The sequence below is a fragment of the Labrus mixtus genome, chromosome 21, assembly GCF_963584025.1.
Source record: "Labrus mixtus chromosome 21, fLabMix1.1, whole genome shotgun sequence".
NCBI lineage: Eukaryota > Metazoa > Chordata > Actinopteri > Labriformes > Labridae > Labrus > Labrus mixtus.
In genome coordinates, this window is record NC_083632.1 from 14,427,685 (window position 1) to 14,448,291 (window position 20,607).

A 20,607-nucleotide genomic window follows, 5' to 3' on the forward strand; every position below is an offset into this window, starting at 1 on the left:
ACAGCATTTCCAGTATGGAGACTGTCGTCGATGGGACTCCAGCGCCCCCTGTAGGGACAGATGGGTGACGTCACTCAGGCTTCAAACATTAATATTTACAGTCTATGTTCACCCTTTCCCACAGATGGACAATACTCTGGCAGTCCAGTATATTTAATTTCTGCAGTTTACTGTCAATTTGAATCCCCTCTTCTTATCTCTTCTTCACGCTAACCATTGTGATGCATCTGCTATTGAAAGAAAGTAGGAACAAGGTTGACCAGCGCCTCAAGAGTCTTTGATGATTTCCACTTGCAGATTGCCTTTTCTGTAACCACACACACACTTTCCTCTGTCAGCAGACGGGCTGTCGGGTGTTAGCTGGCGGGGTGGAGCCGCTAAAGAAACCACTTCCTGTCCCTGTAGAGAGTTGCTATAGCGCTGAAGCTACATTGTTTGTTTTTGTCTTAGCAGGTTAATGATGACTATGATGCTGCACGCTGTGGCTCTTCTGTGTAGTTTGTTTGGTTTATGTAAGACTATACGCCTCCAATGAAAAGTTAAAGGGATACTTCACCCGTTGAAACATGAATCTGTATTGACATTGGGTCATATATGTAGTAGAAATGTGAAATAAATTTTGAAGTTGGTGCCTTCTTGGCTCATGTGGATGAAAGACACCAAATCCCAGAATGCACAGCACCGCAGGTCACTCCCACTAAGGTCCTCTAGTTCAGAATCAGAATTACTTCATTAATCCCAGAGGGAAATTCGATCGTTACAGTTTCTCCAAAATATACAATATAGCAGTAGAAATATAGTAATAAAAACATTTATAGACATATTTACTTCAACACATAAGGCCATTTCTTCAACTGATTCCAGGATTTCTTCTAGAATTGATCTTGGAAATTCAAGTAATATAGCCGTGAGACGGTTGCTGCCGACAGGCCGGTCTTGTGTCGCGGCTGCCAGCGGCGGCCCCGGCTGCCAGCGGCGGCCCCGGCTGCCAGCGGAGGCCCTGGAAGCCGCAGCAGCCAAAACACAAGACCGGCCTGTCGTCAGCAGCCGTCTCGTCGCTATATTTATATTTTTTCACCATTATCATCTTTCTCCATAGAGCCTGTTAGCATAGCTTCCAAGCAATATGGTGGACGTTAAGTTTTGATTCTGGGAGTGAGTTCCCACCCACTGATCTGTGATTGGTCTGTAGCTTCAGTGGTTGAAAATATGAGGAACTAGCGTTGTAGTTTCACCCTGCTAACCGCAACAGCTTCCAGTGACACTGCTTTTCAGACTTAGAAATACAAAGATTTCCCATCTCAGGGGAGAATGAGGGCGGGATGCACGACCATTAAAAAATACTACCAGGTTTCTAATGATACAAAGCTTAATGCAAATTGGTGAAGTGTGAAGTGAGCTTATTAGAAACATGCAGAGGCTTTTTAGATCGGGTACAATCACTTCTATCTGAACCAGTTATCTTCCCCACTTCCATCGTTGCAACACCTCTTGATTTGACCTGATAACTGCTCTCATATCTGGCAAACCGAGGACTACTTTCTCTGGTCCAAACAAATCCAGAGCATTCAGGACCAGAATCTAAAGTCAGAAGGAGAACATACTGGCTGCTGTATTGTTGTCAGAGAAGCCAGCACTTCAACATAGCATGTTTCCTTAATGTCTGATCATATAGTAAGGTCACTTTATCATTTCACTCACTACACATCTCACTGATTGGATCTTTAAAGTTACTCTACAGACACTTTAGAATCAAACACGCGTCTTCTATCGAGTCTTTAGAAGAATAAGGACACTAAATGTTTATAAAGTATAAACTTCAGAAACTTTGACATCACAGTTCTGCCCCCAAAAACTCACATATCGACCATCTGAACTATGTCTTGATGAGAAAAAAGTTTAAATTAGACAAAAGCCTGCTGTGTTAGTGTTACAGCCACCTTTGAGTTCAGTATCCAGCCCTGTCACATCCAATGAGGAGCTGTTGATGTGCATTGTGCAACTTTTACTGTCGAAGTTTTTCTGTGGTCTGATGCAATGCTTACAATAGACTGTTTTCTAATTAAACCACTAAAACGATTAAATGTTCATCCTGTGTGGAGCGTACCTTGTTCTCTTTGTGGAATTATGTGATCATAAAGGCTTCATATCACAGAGTGTTCGGTGTTTCCACCAAGTTCAAGGTCCTTCAACAACAAGTCAGTGCTCATTGTGAGACTCACTGTTGGAGCAGAGGACCTGATGTTTAACCACGAAAGCTGTAAAACCATTAACCTTTGATATTCAGCGAGCTCAGGGGGATGTTTACAAGGGCCGCCTCACTCTATAACCAGGTTAATACTGCTGCACACACACTGAGGAGGTTTTATGGCAAACAGTGTGTTATGTTTCTGTCCATGCAAAGAGTCGACCTCTGAGTTCGCAGCCAGTTCTCTGCAGCCTGATCTCTGCAGCCAGATCTTTGCAGACAGATCTCTGCAGCCAGATCTATGCAGACAGATCTCTGCAGCAACATTTGAGATGAATCTATCAGGCTGCAGGTGCTGCTTTGGTGTTGAACCACTTTGCAGAGGATGGTACCGATAAATCATGAATATTAATTTCATGTGTCCCTTTCACATGATTGAGCTTCCACCACAAGTTGTTGCATAAATATTCACCAGAATGCAATAACTGCTAGTTACAAACATTTCTTTATTACTTGTGCTTCACTTTATTTTAATAAACCACAAACTGTCGTCAAACACCAGTCAACCTAAAAATAATACTAGACTGAGGTCGGATTCGAACCCACGGCGCTGCAATTAGGACTTTAGCCTCCCTACAGTACATGGGGCGTGCAAGATAACTGCTAGGTTATCCGGCGCCCGGCAAAAAAATATTTCTGATTCAATCCTTTGGAATAAAAGTCAACCATTGCTCTGCAGATTTATTAATAAATACAAAACAAAAAAATCGATTAATACAATTTAATATTTAAAATGTATTGCTGTCGTTTTCTACAAATGAAAATGACTCCCAAACAGGTAAAGGTTGCAGGTTGATGGGACATGTTGGGACATGCTGTCAGTGTGTGTAGACTGTTTTTCAGTTATGCAATGCTTCAGAGAATCACGTCACACAAATGAAGTTCGAGTATCAAGGTTAGATTTCTTCTGTTTCTGAAATCATTGTATTCACATCGATAAAACATTGAACTCTGAGCTGTTTGGACTATTTCAGGTATATGACTGTGTGATTATTGTCGGTCAGTCACATGTCATACTGCAGAGATGTTTGCAGCAGCTGTGTCTTATTTGTGGTTAATCAGATGGGTGAATCTTTAGCAACAAGTTAGTAAAGTGTATCAGAGAGCCTGTCAGCTGGACTTTACTCTTGGAAGTGTCGTTAGCGTTCGTCTCCTGCTGTCTCTGCACTCTGCACTCTGCTGCTTGCCGCTCTACTGGTTCTGTGGTTTTCCTGTGCAGACTGAGACAAGAGAACAATAACCCTGAACATCAGACAGAAGGACTCTGATGTCTCCAGGATGACATGTAATATTATTGTAATGTAATAAGAAGAGATTTGTGGAAGTAAACGGGACACCTGTGTCCTTTTTCTGCCACATGTTGGAGGCCTTATCAATTTTGATTCCTTATGTATTATTTATCTATAAACATAGATTATCTAGTGTCAAACAGAATCAACAGGAAAATGTGAGCACCAGACGAGTGTTGTAGTGCTCCAAGATTGGTCTGGAGACCACTTTTTGAGGGTCTTGGTCTCATCTAAGATTCAAAAGCATTTTTTACTTGGCCTTAATGGGCGCTCAGACCCTCCGCGGACCATTCTCGAGCCGACCGCGATTGCGCAATATCGCCGCATCGACCGCAAGAAGCATGAAACCTGATTCAATGAGTCGCAATGTGCAGCACATGGCTAATTTACATAACGTTATTTTCCGTGAAAACACTTTAATGAAAGCCAGCCTTTCATTAAACATACTGTCTGATCATTTTTAACATTTGGTAGCCATAGGTAAAGATGTTGAGAGAAATGCGTGCTAGCTTGAAGGTAACTTCATAGAGCTTTCTGGTTCATTATTATCTCTGGCAACATTGAAATGACAGCTGGTCAACAAAGGTAATAAGGCCAGAGGGAATATAACCTAAATGAGAATCAGCAGGAGCAAAACATCAGGTTAATATATTGATAATGTTACATATTTTATGATAGAACATATGCAATAATATTGCCATACTTGATGACTGTATTATGATGCTCTCTCAGACTCTGCTCTGAGAGCTACTTGCATAGTGACTGCCCTTCACATCAGCCCTTAGTAGAACATGGTAAGCCCTGTTCTGCAAATTCATCCCATTTTATAAAAAGGGACTGAAGGTTGGGAGCACGGGTTTTTCATGTTTCACTGAAGCTTTATCAAAAAGTTAGAACAGAACATAGATATCGACAAGCAATTGTGTTTTTCTTATTGTTGGCACTGCTTCTTTAAATCGTCTGTAAATTAACATTTTAAAGCTGATATTTAAATTTTTTAAAAATGCCCCCAGACCCCCCTAGGGGGGTTTGTATCCATGTCACCTTTTTCATCCCTGATGAGTTTGCACCCCTGTATTCTGTCGAAGGCAGCCTGATTTGGAATCAATCGAGACCTTGGAGGCTCCGCATCGATCGGAGCGGTTGAATAATCGTAGTGACACCACACCCTTGAGGATTATTTTGACAAATAATCGACAAGACACAATCGTTGGCGGGGCAAATCATCCAGTGTGTTGCCAACTTAAAGGCAGAATGTGGAACATTTTACACATAAATATATCATAAATCGAGTATATCCTGTGTAAATGTGTCTCTGAGTCATGACTGTCTACAATGAGTGAGAAGCTTGAGTCCCGCTGGCTGTGTTGTTGTCAGAACCGTGTTTACATGGACCTCCCCTTGTGTATAAAAGCTGTTTTAGTCAAGGACTAGAGACAAGAACATACTCACTGATTATTTATGTCACATAAGTGTATTTAGATCTCAGTCTTTCTGTGTCAATTTATGTTTAATATGAAGCTACGAGCTAACTAAAGTGTGCTAACATTAACATGCTAACACAAGAATGCAGCTCGAGCCAAGGACAATTTTGTCTGCTGCTTGGGCTTAATGGTGCTTCATTATGCTGCGTTTTTCTAATTCATAACCGCGGAGGCTTCAGTATAGAGGAGGTGTGGCCAAACAGCAGTTTGTTTTGGTTTCATGCTGTTGCTCAAGGGCGACATCTACTGGATCAAAAAGTTGCACATTCTTTATTTAAAGTTGTAAAAAGGTGCAATACTTCTATACTTTTGTATCCCTTGTATCCATTTCGTAACACAGATCACAGGAGAGAAATAAATCCATCAAAAATGGCAAATCTTGCACAATAACATTAGTAGGGTTTGGATACTGAAACGTTGCCCTCTAAGCAGATAGGATGTGATCTATACGAGTACTTATCTGTAAAGGTGAGAGCCTGTGCTTGTAAGATGATGTGTATTGTACAGTGTTCCTGCATTGCACTTTGCACCTCACCTGTTATACCATCATTATCACCTTTACTGCTGCTCACGGTTATGTAAACCCTGTCAAAAATGTGTGATTCCACCCAGTGGTTCAGCCCGACCATCACATCGCCTTAACACTCATCAATCATCAACCCTGCTGATTTCAGCAAACTCCTGGATTAGTGTGTGTGTGTGTGTGTGTGCGTGCGTGCGTGCGTGCGTGCGTGCGTGCTGAATCTGCTTCGTCTTCTGTCGGGAGTAACTCTCAGATAACCTCTGATGGGCGGGGATGTGTCGCCCACTGATAGCTGCTGGTTTATCAGGTGACAGGTGGGTGGGTAACATGTCTTTATCAGAGCATCAGGTGTTCATTAATGCTGCTGCTGCCTCGGGAACATGTTGCATACGCCAGTGTTAAAGGTGGAGCTTTCTCCTAAGAGTCAGGGATTCATAGCAGACGTTGACTCCCATTTGTATTTTAACCTTTGCACATTGACCACAGAGCTACACAGCATGGGAGAAACAAAGACTCAAAATCCTTTACCTGAATTATCCACAGAGGTCTCCCCTTCTCTAAAAAGAACAGACTTCAGTAAAAAAAGTTTAAAAGTCTGTGTCTCCTCAGTGCTTTTTGGTCTCGTGTGATGTCTTATGTGATTTCAGGAGAGGCCGCGAGCTGACGCTAAAATTAGCTGAGCTTGGTTTTAGGATTCCTTCGGTGCACATCATCAACACGGATTAGACCTGTTGCCCGGTAACCTGCAGGGATGTCCTGCTCTTAAATAAACAGATTTAGAATCTTAAATCGTAAAGACACTGAATAAAGATGTTTCACGTCAAAGACCACGTGTCTCAGATGATCAGCACTTTATCTTAAAAGAGCAATATGTAACTCTGACACCTAGTGTTTAAAATGGGTACTGCAGTCCAAATTAAAACATTGTAGAGAGCTGTCTCCCCCCGCCCCCTCCTCTAGAGTAGATGCTCACACAGGTTGCCATGTGGTGGACACTGAAGCTTCAGTGTTTAGCCAGCTCTGCATCGGTCTGTAAACCTTTCGCGTATATATCTGCCAAACCGAGGGGCATCCAAAACGGCCGTGTGGGGGTACCTTAAAACCGCCTACCTTCTCTGGTCCAAACAAATCCAGAGCATTCAGGACCAGAATCTAAAGTTAGAAGGAAGACATACTGGCTGCTGTATTGTTGTCAGAGAAGTCAGCACTTCAACATAGCATGTTTCCTTAATGTCTGATCATACAGTAAGGTCACTTTATCGTTTCACTCACTACACATCTTACTGATTGGACCTTTAATGGTCGCAATCCCAGTTGTAGTTGACTTCTACAAAGATGAGCAAAGAAAGAACATAAGACATCCGGGGCTCGCCATAGCCTGGCGGTTGTGTCATGTGCCCCATGTGCCAAGGCTGTAGACTTCATCTCAGCAGCCGAGGGTTGGAATCTGACTTCAGTCCTTTTTTGCGTGTCGTCCCCTGCTCTCTCCTCTCATCATTTCCTGTCTCTCTTCAGCTGTCCTATCCAATAAAGTCAAAATGTCCACAAAAAAAAAGTTAGGATTTTTAAGACATAAAGATTTTTTTTAAATACATTTTAATTTCACACCCTGGTTCCAAAACATCCTATGCAGTAATCAGTAATGCTTTAATGAAGTTGAATTCTCTCTTCTGTGTGCAGGATGAGCGAGGCGGGCTGCGGCCTCGTCTCTGCCGCATGGAGAAAGGACTGACCGGTTATGGCTTCAACCTGCACAGCGAGAAGTCCAAACCGGGTCAGTTCATCAGAGCTGTGGACGAGAACTCCCCAGCACAGAGAGCCGGACTCAGACCGAAGGACAAGATCATCCAGGTACACAACACCCACTCACACCATTGGTGCATCGATACTTTGTGTTCTGGGTATGTTGATTATCTTCAGGCTAATAATTGGTGTGTAATTATGGGCAGGAGTGATGTGACTGACAGGTTTCAGCTCAACCTGTTTATCTTTTATTGTACTGATCAAAAATTAGTTGGGGACAGCATTTCCAATATGGCCACCGCCATCGTTGGGCTTCAAAAATACGCTTCAGGAGCATGTCATCACTGAGACCATGTTTTATACAGTCTGTAGCTCACATAATTCCCTGAAATTTCCAGGATGAGCTGCATGTGCAAGCGGGTTAATTTTTTTTCCCCTGCCCTGCCCCGTCCACTTATTACATTTCCCCATGAAGTCAGGGTGAGCTGAAGTGTGTACGCAGCAGGAAATACTCAGGAAACAGGCGGAGGGGATGATGTTTACATCCTGTGACCGCTGCTCAGCCGGGGAAATCATTGTTCATCAATCAATCAATCATTATTTGCATAGCACCAATTCATAACAAGTCTTGTCTAGATGGGATAATAATGCAGGAAGGATTTCTCCTTTGTATTCCTCGCGTTCTTGTTGTCCACACTTCCTTGCCTCTGGGGTGGAGGTCGGAGCAGGCCGTGCATGAATGAGGACGACGGTGGCTGTGGGGACGGCAAAGTCCGATGGTGGAGGCTTGGGCGTTGGTTTATGTAGTAAAGCAACGCCTTATTCATTTCTGCTGACACAGTGAAAACGTCCAACAACACAGTAGTGATATAGAAGCGATAAAATGTGATTGTTGTGTCGGACTTTGTGACTTTATCCGCCCAGCTTGGATTTCTGCAGCATTCATTCATTACGTCATGTCTCACCTGTTGAGGCCCCCCCCTCCCATTGGACAAGGAACGTGGCACTGTGAGGAACGTGTGTGAATCGGGGCAGTCTCTCCTGAAGAAGGTTGCGTCTCTTCTCACTGTGAGAGTTCTGCCTTGATTTGTATTTTGTTTGGGTATCAGCTTTAATCCTATTACGCGAGTGGGCAAACTGAAATCCCAGGAGGGTTTTAGGTTATTATTAGACTCCAAATCTGTGCAGCTGGGATGTCGGCGGGTTTTCTGCTTGTGTGCAGGTGTGTTCATCCACATGCTCGGGACCTTGTTGTGCTCAGAGTGTTTTTGGAAGTGTGTTTGAAGCAGATATCAGAGTCCCCCATTCCCTCCACGCTGAGTGTGTGTGATGACCGGGCATGCTGGCCTTGTAGAACATGGCAGGGTCACAGTTAATCCACTTACACCGTCTGAGGGCTGAATTACAGCGCGCTCGCTCAGTCTGCGGGGCCGCTCACATGCAGGAGAGACAAAGGGGGCAGGGTTGATGATAACTCCACAACTGTACTTACTGAATCCAGAATCACAGTGGAAGATTTAAACTTGACATTTAAGAGGCTTAGAGGGGAATGCTGGTCTTTTGAAACCTGGGACCTTTTTAACATATTTTAGAGTCTAACCAAATAACGTTTGGGGACTTCAACAGTAGATTGCTTCACCTGGCTGTAACAGCTGCGATGTAATCCTTTGGAAAAATGCAACAATCGAAGGTGCACCCACTTAAAGTTCTTATTTTTGTCACCAACAGGCTCAGATCGCATTCTAAGAGTCTAAGACCCTTTTGAAGTGTAACATCCTAAATTTAACAAGCAGTATGTGTCACGTCGCTCTTCTCAAAGGAACCAAACTCAAACGACAAAAAAGGCTGTTCATTTTTACCGGTCTCACGATTTGATTTAATTGATTACGATTATCCTGTCAACCATTCAATTGGATTTTTGATATCACGGTGCAATTGCTGGACATAGCAACTTTTTTTTTTTGTCAATGAAGACAAGCAGTCAGATACTGTAGGAACTCCCCTTTTTACTACAAGTGCTTTGGAAATCAATGTCACTGTACACCTCAATAATAAATTAAATAGGCCAGCTTTGGAAAATTTACAAGCACCATCAGTACGCAATGATCGATGTAGTACTCAGAGTTGGTCACTTTTGAAGGTCTTGGTCTCCTCTGAGACTCTAAAGCATTTTTACTCGGTCTTGCCACAGATCTGCTTTTTTTTCACGTCATTACTGAGATAAGAAGGAAAACGCCTCTTTCTTAAAGAATGAATAACTTGAATTCATTCATAATTTCATTTTTATCCCCTTGTTAAGACCCCAACCTTCACGCTGTCACGGTCTGAGTGACACGCCCCCTGCACACAAGATGATGATTTTTCATTGATATTTCTGGTCTTGGTCTCGACTCAGTCTTGATCCCTAAATGTCTTGGGGTCTCTGAACACTCTGGTCTTAGGTATGTCCTGGTCTCGGTTAGTGTGGTCTGGACTACAACACAAGTATGAACTAAGGTTAACCTGTAACACCAGTGTTGCTTTTTCGCTCTTTCTTGTTTCTTTATTTGTTCCAAAAAGACGCAAGAATAAAATAAGACAGAAATGGCACAGACGAAAGGAGTTCCTCAGGGCTCCTATAAGGAACCGACTAGCTTACAAGGAAACTGAAAAGCTTCTTCAAAGTATTGTCACAACATACAAGTGTATTAAAAGTCACACAGTAACACAGGGAAACAAACCAATTGATCAAAAGACCAACACGGTAAATCAGCTGTTTTTTCAGTGGAGTCTGGAGGCGGTGAATATTTAAAACCCTTTACTGAAGGGATTTCAACACAGAAAGATCTCTTTCTCGGACACGTAGAATAACAATCTGAGCCTGTCGGTGCAAAAACAAATACATCTTGTAGTGGATGAACTCCGATTGGTCGAGGGGTTACATTACAGCCATTACAGCCTCTTTCACAGCTGCACGCTGAAGGAAATCTACACGAGATATTCCACGGCTTTTCTGTCCTGTCAGACGTTAAGACCCAGTAAACAGAAATGCTGAGTGTAATGAATCTTAAGCTGAGGTCATGGAGTCAATGAGAGGAGGGTCTTATAATGTTCAGTACCACCTGTCCAACGTTCACGGTCTTTGTGGGAGTCTCTGAGATTCCTGACGGTATCCCAACCACAGATCGCCCTCCCACAGGAATTCCTCCTCCTCTGCCTTATCTCCCTGGATGCTTGATTAGTTCCAGCTCTGGGAGTGTGCTTGTGTACCGCCCCCCCCCCCCCCCCCCCCCCCCCCCCCCTTTAACAACAGTGTTACCAAATGTTTCCCATCACTGGCACCAGTTCTCCCCTGCTGGGTTTCATTACTTTCATTCATTACTTCTCCAAACAGCAACACAAAACTGGTGTCTGCATCTTCTGTAATCAATCATTCAGACTCTTGTGTAATGTGAATCACAACTGCACAATAAATCCTCATTCTATCACAATCACAGTATGAGAATGAGAAGTACATATACCAATATTTAGAATTCAATCACCATAAAAAGAAAAAATTGTTATTATTTGTATAACACAAATTTATAACAAGTGTTATCTCGAGACGCTTTACAAAAGAGCATATGGGATAATATACAGGAAGGATTTCACCTTTGTATTCCTCGGGTTCCTGTTGTCCACACTTCCTTGACGCTGAGGTGGAGGTCGGAGCAGGCCGTGCATGAATGAGGACGGCGCTGGTTGTGGGGACGACACAGTCCGGTGGCGGTGGCTGGGCGTCAGAGACGTCGGGTGGTAGTAATGCCAGAGCCAGAGCGTCTACTCTAGAGTCTGCCTCCTGGGCTTCTGGCACATGTTAAAATGATACACCGTTCAGCACGATGAAGTTCATCAGGTTCAACTTAGACAGACTGACAGACAGCCATAGTGCGAGAAAGCGTGTTGAATTTTGATTTATTAAAAGTGACTTATCGGACGAAAATGTGTCACGGCTTCTTAAGAGAGGATTTCATGTTTTAATTTTAATCTTTGGATTTTTAACTTGTGGTTTGACCAAACAAAATATCAAGAGATCTGAAGATGTCACCCTGACTCAGAGGATATGATTAACTCCTCCTCCTCATCCTCGTTCTTTTCCTCCTGCTCCTCCTTCTCTGTCTCGTCCTCCTCATCTTCTTCCTCGTCATTGTCCTCCTCCTCCTCCTCCTCCTCCTCCTCCTCCTCCTGTCTCAGGTGAATGGGATGTCGGTGATCGGGTTGCAGCATACGGAGGTGGTGGCCGCCATCAAAGCTGGAGGAGATGAGAGCAGTCTGCTGGTTGTCGATGCTGAAGCCGAAGAATACTTTCAGCGCTGCAACGTCCTGCCCACCGAAGAGCACCTCACTGGTACGACACTCAAACACCCACGATGCATTGCATGTTTACTCATCCCTGTTTATCGACCATACACAGAAATGCAGAATCTGTTCTCGGTGTGAGAACACACGTCTGTTCCTAGGCGGCTAATTTGACTGTAAACAATGCAAGTTGGAAGTTGCTAACTCGTGGCTGCGCTGACATGCCTGAAAAGGTCGCTGTCACTCCCGGAGGAGTACACGGTTGTCAGTCGATAGCTGAGGGGGTACCGAGATGAACGTTTACAATCACAACGTGAAATAAATATCAGATGTATTTTATGACAACTGATTTCCTGAAAATCAAAAACAAATCTGGACGCAGTAATCCTGAAACTTTTTCTCGCCCCCTGCAGGACCTCTGCCTGAGCCAGTAGTGACGAAGAGGGAGACAGAGAGGGCATCAGAGGAAGAGGAGGTGAGGACACACACACACACACACACACACACACACACACACACACACACACACACACACACAGATAGATAGTGACCGGGAAAGCCTCACTGATCCTCTCTGGAAGTTCCTGGTAGCAGATTAAGACTTCTGGACAGCGTTGTGAAGCTGTCACTCTGTCTTCGTGCGTTTCCTGTCAGGACTGCACTGTAACAATCTGATATGCACACACACACACAATACATTTTTCTAATTTTGTCCCTTGTTTTTAAGGACTTCTCTGAAACTTTGAGAGAAGAATAAAAATAGTGTCTGGAGGCATTTACAGTAAAAATTAATTGAGACCCTAAATGTCCTCACTTCCCAAAATGGTCCTCCCTCGGTTAAAAACTTACGGTCCTCACAAAGATAGTCGTACAAACACACACACACACACACACACACACACACACACACACACACACACACACACACACACACACACACACACACACACACACACACACACACACACACACACACACAGCCCTGTGTGTTACTGATAACATTTCAAAGGGATGACAAATGGAGACATGATAACATTCGGGGGCCTGTGTTGCGTTTTAAAACACCCTCACTTCTCTTTCTTTCTGCTTCTGGACTTTTGACGCTTCAATAAACTCACTAAAATACTCTTTAAGAAATTCAACTTAAAACACTAAAAGAAAAGAAATACTTGAAATGTGTTACAAGTCAAAAGACCAAAAAGAACAAGACACTATGATGCACTGCTCTCGGGGTTTGCAGAAAAGAGTTTGGATTATGAAGCTAAACATATAAAAGAATCAAACTTGATGATTTTCATTCATTGTCTCCTCTGAAATAAGATTGAATACATGATCAGATATAAATATTTCTTATTAAAGGAGATCTATTAACTCACTTTCACCATTAGTGATGTCAGTCTGGTACACCTTTAGAGCAGCAGTATGAGACGTGTAGCTCAAAAATCTCCTTATTTATCTGATACTGGCATCAGTAAACGAAGTGCAGGGAGCAAAATGTTTATTTTATGTGTAAAAATCTAAAGATGTATAATCCTACACTTCCCATAATGCACCTTGAGGGCGTGTTTTATTGAACTCTACCTGCCCGGTTGACCTCCGTGTTTTTGATACTTAAAGATCCACGTTTGAAATGCAGGATTTCTTCAGTGGATGTGACATCACTGTGACATCATCATGGTTACTGTCACAGAGGACAGCTCGTTAACTTTCCAGATTTGTAGTTCTCTGTTTCTGTTAAATTAGTGGAATGTCCCTTTAATTAGTGGTCAGTATCAGCGCCATGTTGTCCGTGTGACATTCCAACGACGCAGCAGGATCAGTTTATCGAAAGTAAATACTCCACACACACACACACACACACACACACACACACACAGTGACAACATGGGAAAAGTGGATTGGCCTCTCTGGTGACACTGTGGCTGACCCTTCCCCATGGCAACAGAGTGTGTTTCCCTCTCTCTCTTTCTCTCTCTTTCTCCCTCTCGCTCGTGTCCCAGAGGATCATGGGATTGAAGTGGCTTTAACTCTGGGGAGGGGGAGGCGGAGGGGGGGGGGGGGGGGGGGGTGTATGGGGATTATGTTAATGAGAAGACTAACGAGTGGCGTTCACACACTCACACAGGCGGACAGAGTCGTACTCTTCTTCTTCTGCTTCAAAAAAAGAAACAATCAGTCATTGAGCATTAATGATGTAGCACAGAGCGCCGTGCAAACGCTAATGAACACCTCTCACCCTCAACATGTGGGCGACCTTCATCTGTTTGAGCTGAAACTATTTGAAAATTTACGCCTGGCTTCAAGAATTTATTTTGCCGAGAGGTACGGTAGCCCGGTGGGGCCAGTGATGAAAACACTAGCTTTTAAAAAGTGATTAAGAACAGCAGAGCTGGCTAAACACTGAAGCTTCAGTGTCCACCACATGGTGACCTGGGTGAGCATCGACTCTAGAGAGGAGGGGGCGGGGGGAGACAGCTCTATATGATGTTTTGAACTTGGACTGCAGTCCTCATTTTAACCACTAGGGGTTAAATATTGCTCCTTTAAAGTCACGTTAGCCGGCCAACAGTTGTTAGAACTTGTATACAGCACAACAGAAAATATGGAGGACGCCGTGGTGACAGCGGTGTGTTTGGATTTATGAATGTAACATAGTGTGAAAGCGTTTAGTGCATGTGTCAGTCGTTTTTTTTTTTTTTTTTTACATTTTTAAACATTTTAAAACCTTTTACTGACCGTTGTTTACCGTCATTTGCTAACGTTTACAGTGGGATTTTAAAAATGGCGGTTGCTGTTACACGATTCGCTCTTGTTTTTCGACCAATCGACGTAGGTGCACGTTGACAGTCCGATGGTGGAGGCTGGGCATCGCGCGGTGGTTGAGGGTTCCTGGAACTATGAAAAAGTTCCTGCGGTCCCAAAACGCCCCGAATGTTGGAAGTCTTCTGTAAACAAACACAGAAGGAGAGACTGTTTAGATTTTATGTTTCCTAAATTGATTCTCAGAGTTTGATTTTCTATTTGCGTCTCGGAGGCTCCGTAGGTCAACACACAGAGAGAGAAATAACCCGCATCGACGGTCAAAACAAGTCAACAACTTAAGAGATTTATAGATTGAATTAGTGTAAATAGAAAGAGGAGTGTCTGGATTACAGCGTAGCAGTTTGTGGGTCACTGTGTGCGTTTTGTTGTCAGGCTCCCGGTGTGTGTTGTTGAGGCATATTGTCCAAAGCCACTTACAGCGTTTATTTTTAGCGTGGCAGCTGCTAACGAATCATACATGAAGTGAGTCACACGGGGTCACGGTGCGGCTCGGCAGTGTGTGTTAATATTTCATCCACAGTTTAAACACGGAGCTCACAGATTAGTGCTGACACTGAGCCTCTGCTGCCTTTATAATAAAAGAAGAGATTAAAACCTGCTGCGTGTCACAGTAGTGACAGGAGGGGCTCTGCTGCCCCCTGCTGGACACCACAGGAACAAACAAACAACCTCACAGACACCGGCTTTCTCTGAGCTGTTGTTTGTTAATCCGACCGTGCAGAAAGTTTTTGTTTGAGAAGTCAAGATTTTGTGTTTTCTACTCTGAGATATCCGTCTTATTATTTGTATATAATATATATATATATATATATTATATCATATATAGTATAGTATAATATAATAAGTCCTTAATTTCCACAATGGGGATCAATAAAGGATTATCTTTGTGGTGTTTAATTAAAGACCTGAGAGAATCCCCGTCTGACAGGAGCCTCTCTGTGTGGAGTTTGCATGTTCTCCCAATGCATGTGTGGGTTCTCTCCGGGTACTCCGGCTTCCTCCCACAGTCCAAAAACATGCTCGTTAGGTTAACTGCTGACTCTAAATTGTCTGTAGGTGTGAATGTGAGTGTGTCTGGTTGTCTCTCTCTATATGTCAGCCCTGTGATTGGCTGGAGAACAGTCCAGGTTGTAACCCCGCCTCTCGTCCAATGACAGTTGGGATCAGCTCCAGTACCCGCGACCCCAAACGGGAAAAAAGGTGGTATAGATGATGGATGAATGGATGGACCTGAGAGAAAATACTTTTAGCCTCCGTACATGGAGAGCCTGCACTAACCACTAGGCCACAAGCGCCCTGAGAGAGAATACTTTAAAAGGAAAGCAGAGAGAGCAACATTTTCTGATTGTTTACGAGCAGAATCACAAATCCTCTTAACGTACCACCACCTACAGAGATAAAATAAATAATGAATTATATTAAATAAATATAGTGTCTTTCAAGGGACCCAAGGATGCTTTACATCAAAATACACAAACGAAACAACACACTGAACTAAGTCCATAAACTGAGCGGAACAGGAGGGTTTTTAAACATTGTTCAAAGATGTTGGTGCTGGGATTGGAACGTAAAGCTGTGTCCGAGGATCGGAGTATAGAGGTGGAGTTCTGTGGTTTTATGAGATTGAAGGTTCATATTTCCGTGTTCTGTGTGTTTGCAGGCAGCAGAGGAGATTAAACGCAGCGTGTCTTTGAGCTCGTCAAGCGCCTCGTCCAACGCCGACCAGCCAGCAGAGACCAGCAGCCCCTCCCCTGCAGAGGTACGGAGTGTGTTTTCATTGATTACCACTTGAGGTGACCCCTGTGTCGTTGATATGTTCATAAGAGCCTCGGTCGACTGCCAGCCTGCTCAAGAAACAAACAAGGATCCGTCCAGTCCAGCTTCATTTAGTCTTTGTTTTCTCAATATAACTCTCATCGCCTTTCTTGGTATAAATATAAACGTACTCATACGTTTAACCCAACCCTCCCACACAGAGACCATACATGGGCGTCCAGGTGTAGTTTTTTTTAGGTTCGGACTTCAGGGGGCGTTCCCGATGACGTATCCAACCTGCTACTCGGAACGCAAACACAGAAACCAGATAAAGTAGAACCAGAGAAGAACGTGTTTTTGTGGCGGCCATTTTGAACGGAGCTGTGTTATTGAAGTGCATTCAGAAAAAGACTTGAAATCGAAACGACCAACAGGGTACCCCCGTGCACAGCCTACACGTGCTGGGTGAAGCCGAGGAAGCTACAGGTGAAACGTGGTCATTCTCAGTGCGCAACGGGTTATCAGTTTATTTTCATCGACTTGAAATCTTCTTGTAACTGAGTAAAGCATCGCACGCTTCATGTTTGACCCTTCACCTTTCACTCATGATCAGTTGGTGTAAATTGTGTGTCTGCAGGCGGAGAGGACCCCCGAGCCGGCCCCCGCAGCCGACAATCTGGGTCTGGGTCTGTCTCTCGCTCAGGCCAGAGAACGAGCCCACCAGAAACGATCCGCCAAGAAAGCCCCGTCCATGGACTGGAGCAAGAGGAACGAACTGTTCAGCAACCTATAAACATCCTCCACCGTCTTCATCTTCATCATCGTCGTCGTCATCTGTCCCGTCTGCTCTCTGGATCTTACATCTACGTCCTCGGACTCTGAACAGACCCGTTTTTTAAAGCATCAGTATTATGTGATGATTTGATCTGTTTTAATTGAGGGGGGGTGGGTTCACCACTTTTTCTGTCATGTTTAAAAAAAAAAAATGTCCCATGCAGGAATGAATGTTTAATATATGAAGAAGAAGAACGAGCAGCTCTGACGTGAGGCGGAGCGTGCGAGGGCAGATTTAGAGATGAAATGAATGTCCGATTGTCACGCCTGTAATCAGCGGCTCGCCGATCTGTGTGAATGAGAAGCGCTTAATAATCGAATCATTCCAGGAAACACACGTTTGAAGCGATCCTTCAACGTGTGTGCGCTCGTCTTTCTGTCACCGTTTATGATTCCAGGATGAGAAATCTCTCCGCCTCTGTTTTTTTTTTCTTCCATGTAGCTCTTTCTAGATTTGTAAATACATGAATAAATGATTTTATCTGGACTGACCCGAGAGAAATGAAGCTCCTCGGTGAGTCGTGTTTTGATTCTGTGGCCGACACCGAAGACGTCTGAGGTCGTGTGAAAGTTTAAAAACAAGACCAGATGTTTTGCTCTGTGCTGTAGGATGTATCGAGCGTGACAAATATAAGATTTGGATCAAATCTACTCGACTCTGTTTTTGTCATGTTTTTTTGTTGATACGCTGCAGGAAGGTTCAACTGTGATGCATTCATGTACAGCGGGAAAAACGAGGGTTCGAGTCGGGTAGGAGTGAGGAGCACAAAGTTTTTGAAATGAGCGAGCCACGATGATCTGAGAATTAATATGACATGTTTGTGAAACATTGAAGAATTAAAAATCATCTTTTTTATAATGTGCAGGATGAAACAGAACTCAAATATTTAGAATAAACATCACGCTCTCCAGTGCTGGGAGAAGAGAGTCTGTGTAAGAGGTTTCAGGAGCTTATGTCGAGGCTTGAAGAAATTCTTGGTTTCATATCGGGGAACTATCCCGTGATTTACAGAACAAGCCGTTGAAATGTGTTTCTGTGTAACACAATTATTGGGTTGAATTCAAAGTAACAAGGTCACACACACAATCACACTCATTAAGTAGGCTATAGTGAAAAAATTACTGTTTTTCTCGATGTAGTCAGGTGAATAAGAAAAGAGCAATCTGCGTTCTGTTTTTAATAAATCATCTTCCTCCTGAACTTGAAGCTCTCTCTCTGCATGGATTCTTCCTGTGAGGGTGTCACACATGTAGAGATCGATCTGAGCATGTCAGGGACTAAAAATAACTACTTTTATGAGGACATATTTTAAACTGGGAATATTTACCGAGAAAAACACTGCAGCCATGACAGCCTGTTTCACTGCTGCAACTAATTCTGAACCTTTTTGACCTTTAAGTCATTTCTGCTCCATACAGGTACAAAAAGATGATACTAGGATTCGTTTTTAACCCTGAGTCATCAGTTTAATTTACTACCCTCTTAATGTAGACTTCCAAAAAACAGCTATAAAATTACAACAAATTAATATTTTATTCTACTTTTTTTTTTGCATAAATCTCTCAAATAACTTCAGCCCTACTCAAAACTATCAAATATTTAATAATTATCAGGATTTTAACCTTTTAAATGCCAGAATCATGTAATCAAAGTGCCATTTAAAGGGTTAAAATCCTGATAATTATTCAATACTTGATAGTTTTGAGCAGGGCTGAAGAGATGTAGAAAAACAATGACTTAAAAATGTAGTAGAAAATGTTCAATGTTCTATTAAAATAAAAAATTGCAATCCAAAATTTGTTGAGACTTTCTTACAAAAATGTGTGCCATATGCACTAACAGCCAAAATGATGGCCAGATAAAGAGGAAACATTTGCCCAAATGGACAAAAATGTCCATAGTGATGCATGAGGGTTATATTAAAGAAATCAAAATGCACGTTGTAATTGTTGAAACAGGAAGTTCTTGATTCTTCTGCCGGTGTGTGCGCAGTGAGCACAAAGCTTTACAGTACATACGGGTGTAAGCAGAAGCAGAGCTGCTGAGAGAGTCTTCAGGAAACGACTTCACATATAAAATCTGTAGAAACACTTCTCTTTTATTTACAGTAAACAACCGCTCACAGAGTTCAGTCACCTTGACAATAATCTGAGAAACTTTTCTGAAATGTTAGAATCATCTCCTGCTCTTTGGACACAAAACACGTACAGTAACAGTAAATTCATTTCTGACACCCCGCAGCGAGACGTCAAACCTTTAAACTTAGAAAGAGGAGGAATATAGATGATGGCCCGACAAGAGGCGACCGCCCTGCAACAGCTCGAACTTCGAGACAGCTCTCTGATGTTTTGAATTTGGGCTGCAGTACCCATTTTCAACACAAGGTGTCAGCGCTACATACTGCTGTGTAAAACCGTAATAGTTGTTGCAGGTTGATTGCCTTTGTCAGCCACCGTAGAAATACGTACAAACATGTTTACTGTTTACTGACTGTAACGTTTACAGAACGTTCCGCTTGTCTTTGTGCGTCCTGAGAATAAAAAACTTTGGGAAAAACGTCAAATCAGATCTCGTACATACACGTGGAATACTCTGCCTTTAATAAAACAAATAATAATAAACTTTCTCCATGTTATAAACAATGCAGCAAAATATTTAGCAGACAGAAATATCATAAACTCACTTTGTTAAAAAACATATTTATAAATAGTTTCAGTAAAAAGATATCTGACCACACAGAGAGACTCATGTACATGTAACGTGTGAATTTAATGGACCCTTATTCCCTTTAGTGACAATATACACACAAACAGTCACACTCACACAGTCACACAAACGCACAAACACACGCAGACACACTCACAACAACAGACACAGGCACACACACACACACATACTCATACACACAAACACAGACACACACACACAGTCACACTCACACGCACAGACAGACACAGACACACTCATAACAACAGGCACACACACACACACACTCACTCACACACAAACAGAAACACACAGTCACACAGACAGACACAGTCGCACACACACTCACAGACACACAAACACAGACACGCACACACACACACACATACACACTCATACACACACGCACAGTCACACACAGACACACGCACATACACACTCATACACACACGCACAGTCACACACACACATCTGGAAGATGATCTCTCAGCGTCTGTGTTGTAGCTCCAATAACATACCCAGGTGTGCGTCCTGAGGCGAAGTGCTGCGTTGAAAAACTTTTGTAACACCGAGGAGAAGACGTGCAGGAAATCCTCAGATGTAAACGCATCGATTCATCCAGAGTCAAAGACGCCGCCTCGTCTCGTCGTTCACAGCAGCATCAAATGTTCACTGTCACCTCCTGTTCGCTGGATTTTATAACTTTTTTTTTTTTTTTTTTTTTTTAATGGCTTTGCCCCTCTTGATGAAAGAACTTGGACCCTGTGAGGGGAAAGTTAATCCAACATGGCGTCCAGCTGGTCGGCCAGGTCGTCAAACATGCTGCCGATGTCGTCCAGGATATTCCCCGCCGCCTTCACCGTGTTGCCACCGCTGAGAAACAG

At 43.1% G+C, this 20,607-nt stretch overlaps 2 protein-coding genes across 5 annotated transcripts in view; one reads left to right on the forward strand and one right to left on the reverse strand.

Annotated features, from left to right (window-relative positions):
• nherf1a (NHERF family PDZ scaffold protein 1a) overlaps window positions 1–17,667 on the forward strand; it is a 28,454-nt gene extending 10,787 nt beyond the window's left edge. Inside the window, exons 2-6 of the mRNA XM_061028204.1 lie at window positions 7,225–7,395; window positions 11,500–11,653; window positions 12,018–12,079; window positions 16,088–16,186; window positions 16,820–17,667. Of these exons, the coding sequence (XP_060884187.1) occupies window positions 7,225–7,395; window positions 11,500–11,653; window positions 12,018–12,079; window positions 16,088–16,186; window positions 16,820–16,975 (642 nt within the window). The 3' untranslated portion in view covers window positions 16,976–17,667. The remainder of the gene's footprint in view (window positions 1–7,224; window positions 7,396–11,499; window positions 11,654–12,017; window positions 12,080–16,087; window positions 16,187–16,819) is intronic.
• A 1,423-nt stretch (window positions 17,668–19,090) lies between these two features.
• Window positions 19,091–20,607, reverse strand: part of LOC132955348 (caskin-2-like) — a 63,272-nt gene continuing 61,755 nt past the window's right edge. For all 4 annotated transcript variants that reach the window (XM_061028173.1, XM_061028175.1, XM_061028172.1 and 1 more), the window contains one exon: window positions 19,091–20,596. In XM_061028173.1, coding sequence (XP_060884156.1) covers window positions 20,500–20,596 — 97 coding nt within the window. In that variant the 3' untranslated portion in view covers window positions 19,091–20,499. The remainder of the gene's footprint in view (window positions 20,597–20,607) is intronic.